This window comes from Odontomachus brunneus, unplaced genomic scaffold (genome assembly GCF_010583005.1).
Source record: "Odontomachus brunneus isolate Ranch 3 - 2012 unplaced genomic scaffold, Obru_v1 Obru_scaffold_044, whole genome shotgun sequence".
Taxonomy (NCBI): Eukaryota; Metazoa; Arthropoda; class Insecta; order Hymenoptera; family Formicidae; genus Odontomachus; species Odontomachus brunneus.
The window spans coordinates 1618173-1638676 of NW_022639494.1; the positions used below are offsets into that span (position 1 = coordinate 1618173).

The 20504-nt window shown below is 41.8% G+C and overlaps 1 protein-coding gene across 3 annotated transcripts in view; it reads right to left on the minus strand.

Moving 5' to 3' along the window:
• LOC116844668 (Kv channel-interacting protein 4-like) overlaps positions 1 to 20504 on the minus strand; it is a 159488-nt gene that overhangs the window by 34854 nt on the left and 104130 nt on the right. For all 3 annotated transcript variants that reach the window (XM_032816528.1, XM_032816527.1, XM_032816529.1), the window contains 4 exons: positions 16653 to 16796; positions 14864 to 15159; positions 13508 to 13837; positions 3056 to 3244 (listed from right to left, as the gene is read on the minus strand). In XM_032816528.1, the coding sequence (XP_032672419.1) occupies positions 3056 to 3244; positions 13508 to 13837; positions 14864 to 15159; positions 16653 to 16693 (856 nt within the window). In that variant the 5' untranslated portion in view covers positions 16694 to 16796. The remainder of the gene's footprint in view (positions 1 to 3055; positions 3245 to 13507; positions 13838 to 14863; positions 15160 to 16652; positions 16797 to 20504) is intronic.

Genomic DNA, 20504 nt, shown 5'->3' on the forward strand with positions numbered 1-20504 from the left:
AGAGAGAGAGAGAGAGAGAGAGAGAGAGAGAGAGAGAGAGAGAGAGAGAGAGAATAAAGCTAAAATTTCGACTCGCGAACTATACAAAAAAAAAGAAAAAATCAGAATAAACGTATATCCGTCGATACACGTCGTAGTTTCATCTTAACTCATCTCATGTGCCACGATTTTTAACACGAAGATATTTCCTTCCTTCATAGAAAGTCCGTTCGTCTGCGCACAGTCTGTGTTTCTCTCTACCAAGTGAACCTTCCGCGCCATGGACAAGTTTTAAATCCTCGTACAGCGCGTTTTCAATATTTCGTATATTCTCCGGGAGAAGCTTTGGCCGGATAATGCCGTATTTATCTCCCCGGACGAACGGCGGTACTAGAGGCTTCTTTGAAAAAACAAGGCGAAGCGTATAGGGCGAGCTGTAAAATCGTAAAATAGTAGTCGACGAAGATGGACGGATGCCCGCCCGGGGCCGTCGTCTATTCGGCGCACGGGAGATTTTTTCCCAAGGATTTCGGCTCGATCGCTCGTAAATTCGCATTCGACCCGCCTTTTACGCCGAGCGACAAACAAATCATGATATCGACGCGGTCCCGCGCCCTCGGCTATGAAACCTCCGGAGTAGAGGAGTTTGTCGACGACGGGAAGCTTTAAACGCCTCACGATACCGCGGCCGTTGAATGCTTCGAAAAGCCCGTCGCTCATATTTTTTTTTTTTTATATCATGGCGTTTTATTAACGCGGATATTGGACCACGCCGCAGAGATTCAGTGACACGAGAACACGGGTAAATCTTTATCGCGGGTTCCGTCATTTTCTTCATAACAATGCGAACGCGAGAGTCAGTTTATGTCATGGATCGTACTCAGGGAAGGCTTTTGCTACAAAAATAAATAAATGTTACGACTCCAAGTGCTCATCCCTTCTGGAGTCTCTGTTTCAATTCATATCGAAAGGAAGAGAACACGATGACTCGCGTGACGAAATTGCGATAGAATCGTTTCGATTAAAGGAGATGTAACGAACGGCATTCGAGTCGTGAGAAAATTTGCACTAAGTATTTCACTCGAGTGGCATTCAGTTAAACGGCCGGGCACTCAATGCCGCTGTAACAAAGTTAATCGGCGCCAGTTAAAACGCGTTTATACGAGGAACGCAGCTACCGAAAATTGCTTCGCATTGATGCACAGAGAGAGAGAGAGAGAGAGAGAGAGAGAGAGAGAGAGAGAGAGAGAGAGGCGTAGTCATAGATAACCTCTCTCATACCTCTCCTGCTCTCTCATACGAACGGATAAAAGGGAACATTTGAAACGTAGTGCCATTTTGATCTCGGAGTTGGTTACCATGACTACTGCAACCGCGCTCAGCGAAGAGCCGTAGTTATCCCAGTTGGATTGTTCTCTTTCCCTCCCCATGTCGATGCTCTTCGACGCATCCTCGATGTTGCCGTTGCAACACGAGAAAATCTAAATGCGAATAAACGCACGGCGAATAAATAAAGCGGACGGCACATTGGACTATTTTTTCGCAAAATAAACAGTTCTTCGGTATCTGCGGAATTCTTCCGCGTCGCGCGTCAGGAAAAATCGTTATCGGAGAACGCGTGTTTGGCAAAAATGAAGCGCAGGCCAAAGCGGGGCCGCTATTTCTGTTAATTATGAATTCCACCATGAAATACTCTTTGGAATATTCAGCAGATATTCAGCAGATATGCTGGCCGGTAAAAATGCGTTAGCGAGAAAGACCAGCAGCCTCTTCACGACCGGAAGTAAGATCTTCTTCGGCCCATTTAATTTTCTTCAATTTAAATCAACCTGAGCTGCGCACACTTTCTGTTTAAACTGTGCACGGGAATTCATAATTGTCTTACCATTCCCCAGATCGAAACAGAATTCTCAGAACTAGATGTTTTGATGACTAAGCGCGTCCTTTTCTACATATACATTCATCACACTGTCGAGTATCCGAGGAATCGGGCACGATGTTCGAAGGCAGCTATGATAGTTGGATAGTTTTAATTAGTTTGCGTAAGTTAATGTTCTCCGTCCGCTCATATGTTATGCATACAGAGAGAACGATGGTTGAATCAAATAAACACTTTTTTGGAATAGTCCAAACGAATTTTTTGATTGATCGAACAAAATTTTATTTGACGCCACAAAAATATTTATTTGCGGTTTAATTCCAAAGCAATATTTATGTTGTGTCAACCAAATAATTTATTTAGACTATTCCAAGGAAACGTTTATTTGATTCAACAAATCGTTCTCTCAGTGCATAATCACGCAGGATACTTATTCTTCCGATTCTCTTTCTCTTCTCCCTTTTACCTCGAAAGATTTATCCATTGTTCATATATCAACATCCAAGTACTTTAAATATATTTCCACTATTTTGTATCATTTTCCTGCTGATTACTATTCATGAAGGATCAAAACGTTATCTTACGTGAACTAAATCTCAAACTGTCAAGCTATCGGCTTTCGGATATCGTTCCCGATTCCTCGGATACTCGACAGTCATGATGAATGCATATGTAGAAAGAGACACGACTAGTTCAAAGTATCTATTAATTCCAGATCTAGTTATGTATGTTCGGGCATAATAAAGCCCCGCGCGCGCGCGTGAAACCATTCTATTCGGACGTTCATCATTTTGCAATTCTGCGTATTCGTGTCTCCTGCCACACAGGAAAGAGAAATCTATCTGACATACGTATTATAAAGGACGTAGAAAATACAGTGAGCCTTTCGCATCGCCGATTTAAATGATGGAACGTATCGCTTTTAATAACCGTTCTCTTTGAAATATGAGAGAGAGAGAGAGAGAGAGAGAGAAAAAGAGAGAAAAGTTGATAATAAACACAATTATTAATAAAATTTCCATCTACATAATGCATTTAAGCGGAAACCCCAGGAAGATATATTTAACAATTCGCCAACTTCGTATGCTTCGTATATCTTTTTTCTTTCTAGCGAACGGTGTCCCACTTCTTTAACTGCTTAATAAGGAATCATTTATCACGACAGAAATATTGCTGTATCTAAAGATCTGAGCTCACCTCCTTGGGGGAAGAACTTGGAATAGATGCACTTGAAAGTTTCCTCCCTGACGACTCCCGTAGGACATTCAGCCTTGAAGCCGCGATATATCCTCTTCAGCTCGGCCTCCGTGAATCTGGTGGCTCGACAAAGGCTCGCCAAAGAGTCCGGTCTGTATCTCGGTGTTTGCTCTTCCTCGTATTCCGAATCTGCGAAGTAAAAACAGAGTGAACTTGCGTTAATCGCCAGAAGGGCAGATCGGCAAATTCCTTTCGTGTATCGCGGGTCCGTTGGACCGTTGGAAAGCTCTAACAAGATTAAAGAACTTCGTTGGAAGCTTAAGACGGCAAGCTACGTTTCACTGAGATTTTATGGGGTAGATATGGTAGCAGACCTATTGACGCGAAACATCTACAAAATGAATGTGTAGTGGAAAGATCCAAAAAGGAGGGCAATAACGTGGTAGAAAGGTCTAAATGTATGTGTATCGCAGTTCTACTAAATGTAGTCGCTTTTCAAAATGTATCGCGTTGGTTTCCTAAGACCAATTCACCAAAAGGATAGAAGATAGGAGAAATAGAAATTCAAGAAGACATAGTTGCACCCAAGAGTCGTCATATGCCAAAACATTCTGGGATACGTTCGTCCTGATCCCTTTCAAAATACGTATTCCTCAACCCTCAATCCCTATTGGCTAACTTAGCCTGTAGTTCGTCTAAATTACTATGCGCATCTCGCTCGCCTTAACGCCTTCGTGCATACCACGACTTTCGAGGGTTCTGTTTATTATGCTTTACCCGTACATTTTCGCCTACAAATGAAACACTGGCGGCGTCGCCACATTACGAAGGATCTATCCCATTTCAAGACCTATTACGCGAACATGGTTTCCGTACAACTTCTTGTGGACTCTTGAAGCATCAAAAATCTTTGGAAACATTAGACAATAAAAATGTGAACAATTAACTTTTCCTAATTATTTTTTATGCATAATATCTAAGAATATATTTCCAGAGATTTCACAATACTGGACATTCTAAATTTTGCAATTAATTAATTTTTCTTTTATTCGTTAAATATTCAATTCTGTCTGTACACGTAACAAAATAATTCTAGACTAATGGAACTATTCTCCTACTTCTATTTTTCTTTTCTGAACTCCACCTTTAATATATCTTTTATCTTTCTCGACGTGCGATATATCAACTGATTCGACAGTCCGTAAAATTCGAATTCGAATTCGACGACACGTTGCGATCTCTGGTAGAAACCTGAGATTGAATTCGAAGATCGGAACTCTCATGTGATATGAAGACCAATTGCGATTCCCGTCATATCGCACGAAAGCTTCGAGATCTGTGACTTGTTCTCAGACTATAGCATCTGATTCGAATTTAAGAAAATGCCTGGAGAGACCGTGAACTTCAAAATTATAATCTGTACTTCCTAACTGGAAGACATACGAGTGTGTTTTCCGGAGTAAACTCAAGTTTCAAGTATACGTATAAGCTTACAAGGTGCGTATAAGCTTAGAACACATACATCGGGGGTTAACAGTGTTTACTTTAACTTCATGACTTGTTCAGATGAACAATTGCTTCGTGTTACCAAATGACAAATCTCTAAACTTCATCATATTTCTCGCTAGAACTATTCGTTAGGCACGTTAGCAGCTTTCGTCGAAGTGAATTCGGCGATGTATGATATATGATCGTTGAAAATTCGGCAAAGTGTATAACGAATTTGTAATGTACAGATTTTGCAGTGAAAATTTACCTCCACTGACCAAAATTAATGAGACATGAATAAAGCAGTAAAATAAAAAAAAGATTTAGCTAAAATATTTGGATTTGCAAAGTATTCACTGATTATCGGTGAAATGCTTCTTTTACTGATTTAATCAGAAACATTTTCGCTGATTCACTTCAAGAGAGAAATTCTTTAAATTTGCCTTTTCACTCGGAGAAATTTCCACTGCACCATCATTGCATGTGTATGTGTGTGTGTAACATATGGTGATAATCACAGACCTTTTCGTACGTTTCAATTGGTACCCGCGGAAGTGATATGGAAGTGACGAAACGTACGCTATTTCGCCAGGTGGAACTTGGAATGCGCTGCAATTCATAAAGTTCCACTCGCTCGCGGGTGGTTGGTTGTACGTGAGTGGCAGCGCTGCATTACTGAACCTTATTTCCCACGGGATCGCCCTCTTTATCCGAGAAAGAGCCCGTCGAACCTTCAAGAAACTAGGAACGCGGAACAACTTTCGGCGGAGTAAAGCACGGCGTTTATGAGACGGCGATACAGAAGGAAACGAGACGGGCGCAACCGCGTTAGTGCCCGACGAGATTTTGCAAAAATTGCTCTTCCTTGTAGTTCGAAAGCCATCCGTTCTGTGTCACGTGGCTTATAGAATATTTATGAGATCTCGTTCGACGTCTCTCGCGGCACCGTGAGATCTAGGGTGAGGTGAATTTTCGCTGCCGCGCGTCGCAAACCCGCCGATCGGAGCGGTATGCCATAAATGTGTTCCGCAAATACTGGCATAAGGTCGTGGAAGAATTGCGTCATCGCAATCCCTTAAACGTGCCCGCTGGATCGCACGTTTTATGCAAACGTCTCCCGTTTCCCTTTTTAATCTCGCTATAAAGCACAGTTGAAATCCACGGTAAAATTTATTCGTCCGGATGTGTAAGAGGGCGAAAAAAATATGTATGAATTCTTTGATAAATGCGAAAAGCGAGTACGTGTGTAGGGGAGTGAATCAGCATACATACATATATACATTTCTCTTCTAAAGAAATATGTGTTTCAAAATCACAATGAAAAGATTTTGTCTCATAAGGACGTTGCAACTAATCTATGTGGATATTTATTCAGAGTGTAAAATACACGAGCCGTTCGTTCTGGGAGAAACGTGAATTTCATTCCGCAATTTTGCGAAGGACAAATATCGCGATTTTAGCGATATCGTGGAAAAGAAATCGCTTCTAGAATTATACGACGGCGACATTTTGCCATCCTAATACTTCTCTTTCTCGGGGGACAATTCTTCGCTATTTCGTTCGAAATAAGGGGGCGAGATGAAGTGGTTTCGCAATAAATACCTCTCACGTCGTGTAACAGCGGCGCGCAGTAGCGAGCGTTGGAAATCAGAACCCGTATCGTGCATACGATGGGTACGCCGTTTCCATGTAGGACGGTAGATTTGGATTCAGGACGGAAATTCGGAGCAGTTTTACGCCGCCACCCTGCCCCACGAATACACGAAGCTTACGTTATGTTTTCCACACGAGGGGTCGCGGAAGTTAGGAGGCGAGCGAGCGAGAGGGCGAGCAATCCGGTGTTGGAATTTAAATCGAATCGTCTTGTTCCGACAGCGCCAGATTCCTCAGATTCAATCTGCAGACAAATGTGACGCAGCGGGAGGAAGAGACAAAAACGAGACACCACCGATAACTGACGCCGAGCGGTCGCGGGGTGAACGATAGCGCGAACGTTCGGTCAGAGGGCATGTCGCGTATATTTGTACCGTAACTTTGGTAATTCCGTAGAGAATCTCAAACGAGGGGAGCACTGATCGAAAGATCTTGGGTAGAAAGAAGTCGAGCGAAAAGAGTAAACTCGTCTCGTCGTGAAAAATTCTGCACATTTCCATTGAACTGTTGTCAATGTCTTCAAGAAATCGAACGTCTTGCTAATCTTAGGAACTTATAAATCGAGTGGATGTAGTGCTGGTAAGATTCACCCTCCGATTCTCACGGAATTCGGAAAAATGGTCCCAAATATTTCTGAAAGAAGACATATCTAGAAACTTTTTTTGGCATAATTAAGATGACGTTAAAATAATAAGATATTTAAGCTTCTCAAGAATGAATAACAGAAAAATACCAGAAAAATCTATATGAAAAAATTGAGATAAGTTGAAATAACGTATTTCATAAATTAAAAACAATTATCATTATAGGGTATTGTTATCTAAAATATTTTTCGGCGAAATTAAGAATTAGTTGAAATAATGTTAAAATAACAACTAAAATATTTTCAAAAACTTATCATGAATAAATAGCAGAAAAATCTCAGAAAAGTTTCTATAAAAAAATTAAAATAAGTTACAAGTAACATATTTCATAGATCAGAAGCAATTATCATTACAGAGCTTCGCCTCGTAAAAACTAAATCTAATCCAACTTATATCACTGCTATAAGTAAAATCATTATTTTAACGTTATCTCAATTAATTCTTATCTGTGTGAAAAAAATGTCAGATATATTTATTTGTAAAAGTTTGAGACATTTTATTTCCACATCACGCATCCGCTCTTTTTTCTTTTGGAACGGCGTGTCGCCGGCGACAAGAACAAAAGGACTCCAAATTTAATCTAGACAACAAGACTGCTTCCGTGCGTATTCTATCTAGTCTTCCGTGTCATATAGTTCTGTAAGCAAAAGGGACGGCTTGACCGAGCGTAAATAGGGTCAACGGCGAGGCAACATCCGTTCGACCCTACGTCTCATTCCGGATGGCGGTCTAGAGGAGAGGTGAGGACCGAATCGTGGATGTCAGTGCTGCCTCCTCTTTTGAGATATTGGATCCGCGCGAGGGATGAAAGGCATTCCTCGCGGAATGCACCGGTTGCCGCTCGACAGGCAGCATGCACGTCGGTCTCTGTTTCCTGATGAAAGGCCGGGACTGCCGGAGCTCCCGTCGATGCGTTCATCGACAGCGATCCCGCAGGAATCTGTTATGCGCTCGCAAATCGGACGAGAATATTCGGATGTTTATGAACGCTCCCGTGGAGACCGACCGAGGCACTTCTTCGATGTAACGCTACGTTTCCCGATGCGACTCGCGTCCGCAAATTCTTCGAAGCTGTCCGAGCTAACGCGAAGTAAGAGGAAAACGGTTGGGCGTGCGAATCACGTAGATGTCCTTTTTTTCATTACGTTGCGCTTCGCAATCGGTGATAAAGGGTGTGGAAGCTATCGCTCGGGAGACTTTAGAGAGGCAATTTCTTCGCCACTTTATTTATATATACACGAGGGTAAGGCTTATATAAAAAAAAGAAAGAAAAAATAAACGAATAACCAGGGATTATTCCGATACACGGACGTTTCGGGACGAACGAGAGACGGAATTTTGCATAATCAGATTAATTTATGCGGCACAGCCCGCAAAAAATTTTGAGACTGATCGCACGGCGGAGGGAAAATGCGATCCCGCTAAACGGAGATTCCATTGAATTTTTACGCGCACGTTTATGCGTGTCCACGATAAGTGCTAATTCGACGGGATCGTTATTTTTAATTATTACACAGCAGCCTCCGAATTCAATTTATTAATTACCGGGCATGCGATATTTATTGCGGTCGGCCGCAATCAATAGCTGATGCGTCAATGTAACTTATTTCCGTCGGCGGCGTTATGCATCGTGAGTCGATTTTAAATTTGATTCACGACAAACAGTTCCCCTTATGATCGATTAACATCATATATATATACTGGGAAAAAAATTCTTTTCCGATCTCCGAGTTTCAGAAAGTTTATCAGGAATCCGTCGACAATGAACGCGTCTGCAAGACATTTCAACCAGATTTTCGTCCGTGTATTCTATCATTCAATCGTTCACCGCAACATTTTATTCCGTTCGGATGCAATCGCGATTAAACGAGACCTCGATTACCATGAGGCTGAATGCAGTCAGTACTGTACGCTGTTTAATATTCGAATGCAGTTGCACCCGAGAATAATAATAGTGAAGCAAATTGGCATTCATCATAAATGAGTAATAAGTGAACATAATAGAGTGAGATAATATTATTCAATCGTCGTGGACATGACAAGAATGATTTCTCGCTTTGCTCTTTCATAGTGATGTGCAAATTATTCGAGTCGAATTAAATATTTTTGATTCGAATCTGAACTATTCAATACATATCTCACATATTGTGTAGCGATCTTGAAAAGTCATATTTCTTGCTAACAAATAAGAATTGACATATAATGAGCAAGTCATATTTGGACTTTCCTATTTATCGAGTCTTAAAAAGAATCGATTAGATACTGAATTAAAGAATTAAAAAGAGCTCTAATATCAGTAATTGGGGTTCAGGACAGTTTGAGGATAGCTGGAGGATAGTTTCAAGATAGTTGAAAGATTGATTCACCGTGTACACTGCAACTCTGGAAGAGATATTTAGCACGTGTGTTATCACACATTCAAATACTATTATCTCACCGTAGTTTAGAATTTTTCGACGATTTGACTTAGTTTGTCTCGAATGGAATGTCGTTGATTCAATTTAATTTGACGTAGAAGAATCCTTGATTCGCACATCTCTACTCCTTTTATAATTTCACAAATGCATCTTGATGAAACGGCGGATGTAAATTTGCAAACAGATTGTGTAATACACTGATGTCTACGATTTAGCTTCTCCCAACTATCGCACTACAATAACGGATGAATTGTTTCTACGTGGATGCAATTATTAATGATGTTTACACCCAGGTCTGCATTAATGCATACCGTAAGCTGCGGCCCCGGATTACACGGAGCGCACTCAGCATGGTGCTCGCATCCGCACCGCGAGAATATCTATCCTTCGTGCGTATCTTCTGTACTTTAATACAAATAGCGTCTGATATTTCAGACAGTCATTATTAAAGCGGATTTTCCACAAATTCACGAGACAAATATATCTCTAAATACGCTTTATCCCCTATTTGAATTCAATATTCTTCAATGTTCCGTTATTAAGCGACTTTTCTTTTTTTAGCATGCCAATTTTAAATAAAACGTGAACAAATAAATTATATCTTTATACACAATCTTTTCTTGATGGCGGACCTGTATGTCAAATAAGTACAACGAGCGGTTTGCTTTGTTATTAAAACATATCGGCACTTGTTATTTACTTGAACAAGTAGTATCAATAATTTGTCCATTAATATATAATTAATGTATTCGTTTAATTAACGTTAATTAATGTATGATTAATGGATCCGTTTAACAATGGTCCCATAACAATGGTCGGATAAAGAATGTTATTATTAATATAAATTATGAATAATAATAAAAGCAAGCCATTCTTGGACCATTAACGGAGCTTTAATTAATCATTGGAAATTGTTTCTGGAATCTTCTAAAAACAAAAAATAACAATTATTTGTCAATTAAGTCCACGGAAAGTTATGAAAATCTAGACTTATTATCGAATATTGAAATAGCCATATAAAGTATTTTTTAAGCTTTGTACGCTTTGACATATTTTTAAAATAAATTTAGTTATACATTTATATCTTGAGAAGTAACTGTAGAGAAGTCTGTTTTTTTGGTTTATACAATATTTATATGTTGTATATGCAGGGAGATCTCCAAAAGGAAGAATTTACTACTTACATTTTTCAGTCTTCACCTAACAAACTCTTCACTTGAGATACTTCAAGAGGTAAGAAAGAAGGAGAAAAAATCAGAGGAAAGTCATCAAGAAGGTTATCAGCGTACATGCACACACTCAACACACTTGTCAGCACATTTTTCATCATTTTACCTAGATATCTCTACAATGTATATATTATATAAGAACAAAAAAATGTATCTACATTTATTATTCTCCTCTTAGGACATAAATATATAATTGATTATACTTTTAAAGATATATCAAGGGTGCAAAACTTAGAAAAACTCTTCATGTGACTATTTCGATGGGATCAATAATATTTTCATAACTTTCCTCGGAACTTTCCCTAGTGAACAAATAATTTACTTTTTGTTTCTAGAAGAAACAGTTTCTTAATGATTAGTTCAAGTTCTTTCAGGAAAAATAGAGCCAGAAATGCTCTATTTTTAACATCCTCTCTTGCGATGGAATAAAATCATGGCCGACGGAAGGATGAGCCAACGAACGTAGGGATGTGCGCGTTTTATCGGACGATATTTCGCCGTCCTTCGTACTGATATGTCGGACGGATGACGACGTTGGTTCCAGATATTTCCCTCATAAATCCGTTTGTGAAAATGTAATTTGCGGACGAAACCGCATCTGGACCGTATGAATTTTCATGAAACGCGTTCTCACGACCCAGAGATCTCAGGTGCCAGGATACATGTTGCGTGGCCACTAGGAAGTCTCGTCCCTCGAGCATTGCGTAATGAAAGGAATACCTTGGGCGACGGTGAAACACTCACGAAACAATGGCCGCTGGCCAGTAATAGTAATGGCATACCGTATAAATATTTGAGAAATCAATTCGAGCTCGGAGGAATTAACTGGGTCGGCCGTGCGTTACGTCCTGCGGGCCCTTCTCAAGTGATCCCGAGTCCCTTTGTTCACCCTCCTTGAATTACCGGCGACTGGCGATACGCTCAAGCAAATACTAAATCGATACGTGCAAATCGGAGGTCCGTGAAAAAGCTCTCGCCCGACCTCGCGCGTAAAATCGGGATTCTCACGGCGGCTCTCACGGTAACAGTTAACTATTCGCGTATAAATTACGAATTCCTACTGGTTTATGCGCATAACAAACGATTCCACGCGACATAACTGTACGTGTGTCGTATAAAACCTCGATGCATTATACATCGTGACCCGTGTCCATTTTATTTTCGAAGCATTAATGGAAACCGCAAATCAGCGTGCACGGTGCGTTAAGAATAGATTACAACCGTGCGCAAATTTATCGTCGCGTGAAATGTTCGCGCAATTAAACACGTAAACGATAAGTTTCGAAGCAAAGTTATGTGGAATCTTACGTAAGGTCTTCAATAATTTATACGAAACTTCAATAATTACGGACACATGTGTTGGTGGTGCAGAAAATGTCTCTATACAGAACTCCAATAATGCCTTTCATTTCCGGAGGTATTTTGGCTCAGGCACATTGTGTCTATATATTTTTATATTACTGTTGCTCTTTCTTAAAGAGAATTGATGACAATGTCTCTGATTGAATCGATACAAAGACTAATTCACCGATTACCAGCAAATATACTAATTTTCAGTGAAAGCACTCCCACTCTCCTGCTTCGTCTTATTTTTTCACTGTTTTGACCAGTGGAAGTGAAACTACTGCAAAATCTGTGATAAACAAATTTGTTATATAATACATTATATTAAATCCAAGTTTCTGCGTTTGTGACAACGGAATTAACGGTTTCCATGCACCTTGCGTGTAATTACATTGTCCATGTCCGCAAAATGCATTGATAATGAGAACAGACGCTACTATTAACTAATTCAATGCGGGAGATTTTACTGATTGCAATACTATACTTATAACTAAATCACCAGTTAACATTTCAGTGAAAATTATACTGATTGTATTTTGGAGAGTGATTTTAAGAAGAATAGCAGCAACTCAGCCATATTAAATACGCAGCGTTAACATGGTAAATGCATGCGTTGTACATGTGTAGTACATTACACGGCGTATGCAACACATGCACCCTATTACTGCATTTAATGTGACTGAGTTATTGATTTTTAGTCGGAAATGGAAGGTATTATTGGAGTTATGTGCATCTCGACAAGAGAACACGTCAGCTAATTCAATTTGAAATTGAAGCTTCGAGTTGAGTTGGCGGATCCGCGCGAGGTCGACTGGAAAAGGGGCACAGGGTAATGAGCTGCGTACGTGGAAGACAAGCGAGCATCCCTACAAGTAGGAGCGAGTGAGCAGCATGCAACATTGATACTCCGCGAGACACGTGACCAGCGTGCAGCGTTGGTTCAACCGCCAAGGAAAACCCCGCAGGCCGTCATGTTTCCCGAACAAGTGCGCTAGTCACGCTTTTATTGGTCCTCCGATGGAAAGTGGTGTGCACGTAAGACACTGTGACGTCGACGCATCGAATATTCCGGTTCGATCAAACGTAGAACCTTGTTCCCGCAAGACTGCTCGGTTCTTGAATAAATCGCACGAAGAAACGGTTGCCTCTCGCGCATCATGATATTTTTATTGCCGCACGTACGCGCACGTAGATTGTTGCCGTTGTGTTTTCACAGTTTCATCGGGATGCACGTTAATATGCGTGCGTTACACAGTTGATTAGCACGTAACGTCGCCGGCACAAATATGGAGCATAAAGAGTTCTAAGTAACCGTGCCGCTTAACGAAGCCATAAGTCGTAGTTTTAATTACCCCCTCTCTCCCGCGGGCTACACTATTCAAGCTTACTCGAGGAAAGGACGTACGAGTAACACGGGATATACATCGAGTTTGCGACTCGCGAGGCATTCCGCCTTTTCCCCAACTTCGTTTCTCGGTGGGCCACTTAACGCGATAAACTCGAGAGACAGAGAGGAGAGAGAGAGAGAGGCAGGCGGTTGTGCACTGCGTCACACGTCTCTTCCGGGGCAAACTTCCCGACTATGCGCACCTCTACCCGCTACAAGGCTGCCCGACGGGACGCATTCTCGCGCGACGATTTTTCGCTCTTTCACATCGATAAATCTGGGTAATATACCTAGGGCGAACTTGACGCCGGTCCAGGCTTGTCTCACGTAGTTGATTAATCTCCTGTAGAGAGGCCTCGGTGGTCTCTTGGTGGAAGTCCCCTCCTCCTCGTCGCACGCGCTCTCGTTATCCAGCGTTCCCGGCGGCGGGCCTACGCCCGTCAAAGTGCCAGCTTGGTTCCTCTTGCCGAGGATGTTCACGACCTCCCGCAGCCCAGGCGCAACGCCCTGCAGTCCTGGTGCGTAATTCGCGGGGGCGACGCCGGAACCCAAGAGGTTCGCGCCGCCCCCGCGACCCCTGCCGCGTCCACGGCTGCCGCGACCCCAGACGGTGCCACTGCCTTCGAGACAGTTGACGACGTGTCAGATCTCGATGTAGCGAATTCGCGGACCGAGTACTACTTTCTCCCTTTTTGGCTATTGGCGTAGTTACGCCGATTGTTCGATTTACGGTGTGTCTTGGATGCTTTCGGATAAGACTGCCGGCTGCCCGTGTAATCGTCATGACATTCCACGTTTACAGAGGACGCGAATTTCACTCTTTCATGGTTTGCAATACGTGAGATTCTGTTCTTGCAATTTGCAGGATCAGCTATTTCAAGACGAAGCACCCGAATCGTTCGATTATATAAAGAATGACACGAGCTTAAAATTGCGGTTTACTTTTTAATTGAGTTATGACTTTCGCGTGCAAAAAGTTTATGGTATGCGAAATGACGAGGAGAACTCGTCGCGCAGCGACAGACTCTCTCATGGATGTTCTAAAGGACGTTGTCGTCCTTAAATATTTTACGCGAGTATACGTGGTATTCCGTGCATGCATAATTAACCGGGAAATTAATGAGAATACCGAGATACAAATTCAAGAAAAATTACACGTCATTCACGATGACAGCTTTAAACGTGCACAAGTGATACACGTGAATAGGAAAGGATATGACTGACCGTTGTCGCAACACAATCTCTCGTGTCGTCTGATCGTTAACATTGAACAGCTTATTCCGCGAAACACTAAACTCTCTTCCGAGCGACAACCCGATCTACATCAAAAGATTAGCGCAATTTAATCCAGATACTTCCAAGCCCGATTGAAAACTGTAAGTCGAATACCAGCTAATTAACAAAAATGTTATCACGAGTCATTTTTCATCTTTTCGAAAACCATCTACTAATTATTCGCTCAAATTGCTTAATTCAGTGTGTAAATATATCAGAGAGACTCAAGACGCTAAATTCACACAAGTAACGCTTTCGCTAATTCGAAATGTGAAGTATTTCAGTCGATTCGACGCGTCACTTTTTCGTGCTCGCCAGGCATTCGACTTGACATTCTTCGATCGCTTTCGGGGGTAGGAACGCCCGAATACCTTGGCGCTTTTTGTAGGAGGAGAGCCCCACCACGGGGCCACAACCCCCCGCGCTTCCTGCGACAGAAGAGCTGATGGTGGGAACACAGGGAACACCGCGACCGCCACCCGTCCGACGTTCCAAATCACGGCGCTTGCAAACTCCTCCACCCCCTCCGCCACCGCCACCCCCGGCGGACAACACCACGACGGACCCAGAGATACGTTCGCGCGGCCCTCTTCCCGCAGAGCCCCTTCCTCGCGCCGAGGGCCCCGCTCGTTTACGCCGTCGGAGTCGCAGGCTTCCTCGTGGAACTCTGCAAGGCATTTCGTTGGGTTGTCACCCTGGCTCGCGCGCACCTCCGTCCTTCCCCCCGTCTACCCCCGTTTTATCGACATCGCTTTTAAACCCGCCCTTCTCTACCACGACTTTTTCGCGCGCGTCAAGTACGTTCTTGCCTTTCTCGCGTATTGTAAGGGTGAAGCCAAACATAACTGGAACCACTTCGATAATACCGTAAATACTGATTTTGGCGAAAATTGATCCCAATGGAAATATTGCATGATTTGCATTAATTTGCTATGCAATGCATTATTAAAATTTTTTGTAACTCTTGTAGCTTGAAGGTGATCTCAAAATCACCTTCAGTTTCTTAGATGGAAATCGATTTTTATTCTCTGTAACAAAAGTTGTAGATAATATTGAGACAAATTCAACCATGTTATACGATATGAATTTCGCACAAACCTTATACGATTTATTGTATTTTCAACGTAACAGTGTCCATCGTTAAGGTTCCGAAACTAAGTGATTTCTCATAAGGTAGGTCCAGTCACGTGCTTCACCCGTGTGAACCTTGCACGATATAACGGAGCTCGTTTCAATTTTATTATGCAAGTACCGTAACGCGGTCGTGCCCTGTCGCGCACGTTATTATATTGTAAAATTGTGTCGAGATATGCACGATTTCTGCGGAAGAGGTTGTTTCAGGCGGTAAATTAATTAACGTTTCGGTGAAGGCAGTACTTGGCGGATAACTGTTGGAGTAGCAACTTTTACAATGCAGTAGCATATTGTACGGGATTTGTTTTTTTCTTTTTTTCGTTCGTTCGCTACCATCGATTTCTCGGTAGAAACAGCGCGTGCAGGCGCGCGATGTCAGCGAATTTTCTTGCTTTTCCCGCGCTTCCCGTATTCCGTCTACCGCTACCAGAAACGGACTTTCCGGCCGGATACACCTGCACCTCCGCAATGCACGCCGAGTGCTCCAGAATTTACAAGGATAGCGATTTCGAACAAAACTCGCATCTCTCTCCCTCTCTTCCGCTCTCACTGCGCTTTCGTTCGCGACGTTCTCAACGCATGATCCTTCTTTTCCGCAGAAAGAAGCTCCTGCGTTTCAACGCAAAAGCTCACGAATACCTCCGACGTCGCTCGACAAAACATGAAAACGGAATATTGATTGTCGCCTGTGGGACTCCCAGCGCTCTATCGAGACGACCTCGTGCGTTCGCGCGGATATATTACGCGCAACTTGTATTAAGCACGATCAGAGAGAACTTGCGAGGGGTTAAGCAAACACGCTCGAAGGGAGATTCCGTCCGGGAATTCTGTGTGTCGAATGCTCAGCCCGACAACGCGCGCTCAAACACTTCAAACGCGTTGCCATACCTCCCTTCAGGAATAAAAGATTCAAATCAATTCTCACGATGGGATATATCTGCGGGTTAGGTCCGCGGTGACCCACAGGTTTATTCAGTAGTGCGAAAATTTATTCATTGAACGATATGGTGGGTGTGTTCCCCCAACCTGTTCTTTATCGCGCAGGGCGCGACAGACCGTTTTCTCATTCAGGACTCAGGGCGTTGGCATGATGTCCTGGACGAGATCATAATGCTTGTTGTCGAGAGACGCAGTTGGTTAGTGTGTTGTGAGTTCGGTTGTGTTAGTAATCTGAAACAAGCAAAGAAAAGACACATGCATTAGTTGTGTTTGTGCACGAAATTACGGCTGAGTGGTGGCGTACGTGGCTTGCATAGCGGAAAAGACAGGTGAAAAGAGAAAGCGAGAGGCAAAGGGAGAGAGCGAGTGGAAAAATGCAATTTCAAAACGTACATTGATTCTTGTAAAATAGATATTTCGTTATGGCCTCGGAGGTGAAACGCGACTAAATGGATTCTCTGCCTTTTACTTTGCGCCGAGTGAAGATTGAAAGGCTCGGAATATTCTACCCCCCAAAAATATAATATTATTATTAGCGGAATCCTCTCACACACGACTTCAAGGGGATTTTTTTAAAACCAAAAGAAAAATATTCTGACACTAGAAGAAAAAAAACTCTAACTACAAAGTGCTACTTCCTATAATTTCGTATTCTAAGTTAAAAAGTATTCATCTTCTAATAAAGAACTATTACATTCTGAGAAAAAGATACTTGAAAATTTATTTGTGGGATATAAAGTTCATTCACAGGAATAAACTATATATCCCACAAATAAATTTTCAAGTGTTTTTTCTCAATGCGTGTAATTGGAAATCTACTAGATATTATTCTAAATTTTTTTTTATCTTTTTTATCAAAGAGAATATATCCACTTCAGAATGCTCTCTTATTAGAAGATATTTCTATTAAGAACATTAAACTTAGAATATTTCTTTTTGGTTTTAGAAGAATCCTCTTGAGATCATGTATAAGAGACCATATTCCGCTCCAGATAAGATTATATTTTTCTGAATATTATACGCCATTTGCTTCAGAAATATTACTCGATCGTACTATATGGGACTCAGCTATCTCTCGAGAAAAATATATAAAACTAATTTTATATAGAAGTTAATTTTGCGGTAGCAGTTGCCATTAGCAGAGAAAGCGCTACGCGTCTTCGATCGCGTAAAAAAATGTTAGAAGAACCTCTTGCGTTTCCATTAGTCGTAATGTTATATAGCGATGATTACGTTAGTAAAGTTAGAAATTTGTCCGTATCTTTCTTATGTGCAACTTGCAACTTTTATCGGACAAGCAATAAATACCGCGGCCAGCCGACCGGCTTGCCGCGTTGAAACAATTGGGGTCAGGTCAAAGAGGAATTAGGAGTTAACGAGTTCACTTTTCTGGATTTAATGCGGATCTCATAACGACTGCCTATAAATTCACGTGACGGCAAGGGGATTTCGATTATATCGATGGCGGAGGGGAGGGACGCGGTAAAATATATAATACGACATTGCGCCTTAATTGTAGTCGCCTCTTCTTCTCAATTAAGATCTAACGACTGATTGCGGCACACCGACGATTAACGAGGCCGCAAATTTAGGAAATTTACGCCGGTTTGTGCACAATCGTTACAGTCTCGCCTGCCGAATTCACGAAGACCGGCCGATGTAAGTAAAGGTGATAAAATAGCTATTGGATCGCTCGTAAAGCTACTTGTCTCGCACGAACGGACTTCCCTGGAATTGCTTCGAATCGAAAAATTCTTGGGTTATGTGCTTCATATGCACATGTGCGACTCTCTCCAGGTTGCGACGGGATGGCGATCAAGGATCCGTGAGGATAAAGAGGGGACTGCGAATGTCATAATTTTCTAGAAATTTACCGAGATAAAATGGAAATCGTAGAATATCAATTGTTCCATTTGCGCGATGTGGAAGAGGAAGAGGAAAGCTGGGACAATAAATTGTCATAAACTGGGGAAAGGGAGAGAGAAAGGTACATGTTATATTTAGTTTATAAATAAGCTAACGATGAGCTGTCTTGCTTGTAAAGCACAACAACTGCGCTACAAATATATTTAGAATACTCGTTAGAGTACCTTTTCTTTTCTGTTTATAGCAATATGCTTACTCCCTGAATAAATAAGTTTACTACCTATCTATGCAACGCTGCAATAGCGAACGTTTGCACAATATCGTCAATAATAAATTATCAAAACGTTCAGCAGCGCAATCGACTCGAAAGTTGATAAAAGCGCAATCAATTTCGCGTTATTACCAAGTAGACGGCGGGAGCTGCGCGCAGTATCGCCGTAATTCTTCGCGATACCACGAATAAACGAGAAGACTGCAAAATGAGCACGAGCCCGACGTTTCGGGATAAAGTTCAAGTAGTTCGGCGAGCTTGGAAATCTCAAGCCCACGAGGCGGTAGCGAAAAAGGAGAACACATCAAAGTCGCGTGAGCCTCGCCTAAAAAGTATAGTTCATCACATAATGACTCTGGAAGCAGAGACGGATTTGCAGTACCTTTGACTATACGGAAAGTTGGGGAGGATAGTTATGCCGGTAAGCACACGATCCTACTCAGCTCTTTCCTTCGTTATCCCAAAGTCGCGCTACAAAGAGTTTCTGAATAACTCGATGAAATATGAAAATAAACATCCCCTGAAATATTCTGCAATTAAATCGCGAAAATGACACACGAGACGATGCACATGACGCACGCATATTTCTGAAACATCTAAGTTTCACACGTACGTATGTTTACATGAACATACATATATGTAATAATATTTATATTTAAATGTCTAATTTTATAAAAATTATGGAAGATCACATCGATACAAAACCACAGAATCCTATCAATAACTCCTACTCCTTTTACAATGAGATTCTGCAAGTCGCAATCTACTTAGCACAATGTCATATGAAAAATGAGAGAAACTTTTTCATTACGTTACATTACGTCACATTTTCTTAGATTCTACTTCTTACGAAGGAAATCTCGCTTGCGTGACATTTTGTCAGTCATATTGGGATCGCTGTTCTGACTTTTCCGGTCCGCCTCGAGTTCATTAATAAACATTACGAGGTTTGACGAGCCACTGCTGCGGTCCCTTGCGGTATTGCGGGCATAGGAGCGTGTACTGATTTGCTACCTTTGCAACAAGCCTGGTGACCTTTGGAGTTTATATCGAGTTCAAGACGTAGTTTAACATGGTAGTAACGGTGACGTGAGGCAGCGCCTGGGAAGCTTTTGACATCGTCGAACGGCCAGGCATTACCATGTTCATGTCACGTGTAAGTACGGAGCTTAAGCTATCCTCTAAAGAGAAAAGAATAACCTACGAGCTCACTCATCGATTGCGACCTTTCCTTTTGGCTCCTCTGTTTTATCTCTGTTATATCGTTTCCTTTGTCCGTTTTAACCGGATGACCCGTGCTCACATGAAATTTTAAGGATAGGGTGAAATGCCGAGAGAATAAAAATCGTGCCGTTATACGCGTCGAGAAACAGGTGGATGTGCGATATTTGAACTTTCGCCAATAATTCGGACATAAACGAAAGGATATAAATTCAAGTAGACGATAAAAAATAAACCGTACTGAGAAAAAGTTGGATCGACACAATCGGTCTGCCCTCAAAGAAATGTTGTCCATTGAATAAGTTATGTGCAGCAATAAGTTGCGTTGACATAGTTACTGTGATCAAGTCGCAATCATTGAATCAATTGACATGTAACTTATCACAGCAACTATATAATTCGTTCAACTGACTAAACATTTCCTCGAATGAATCACTCAAATAAAATCTACTCAATCCCCTTCTTTTCTCAATATACGATCAGAAGACGAAATAAACGTTACAATAGTCGCCTGTTACGACATCACGCTAGAGATAGAAGATAGGCCTTTCTTCCTTTTTTGTTCTTACTGTATTTTCACT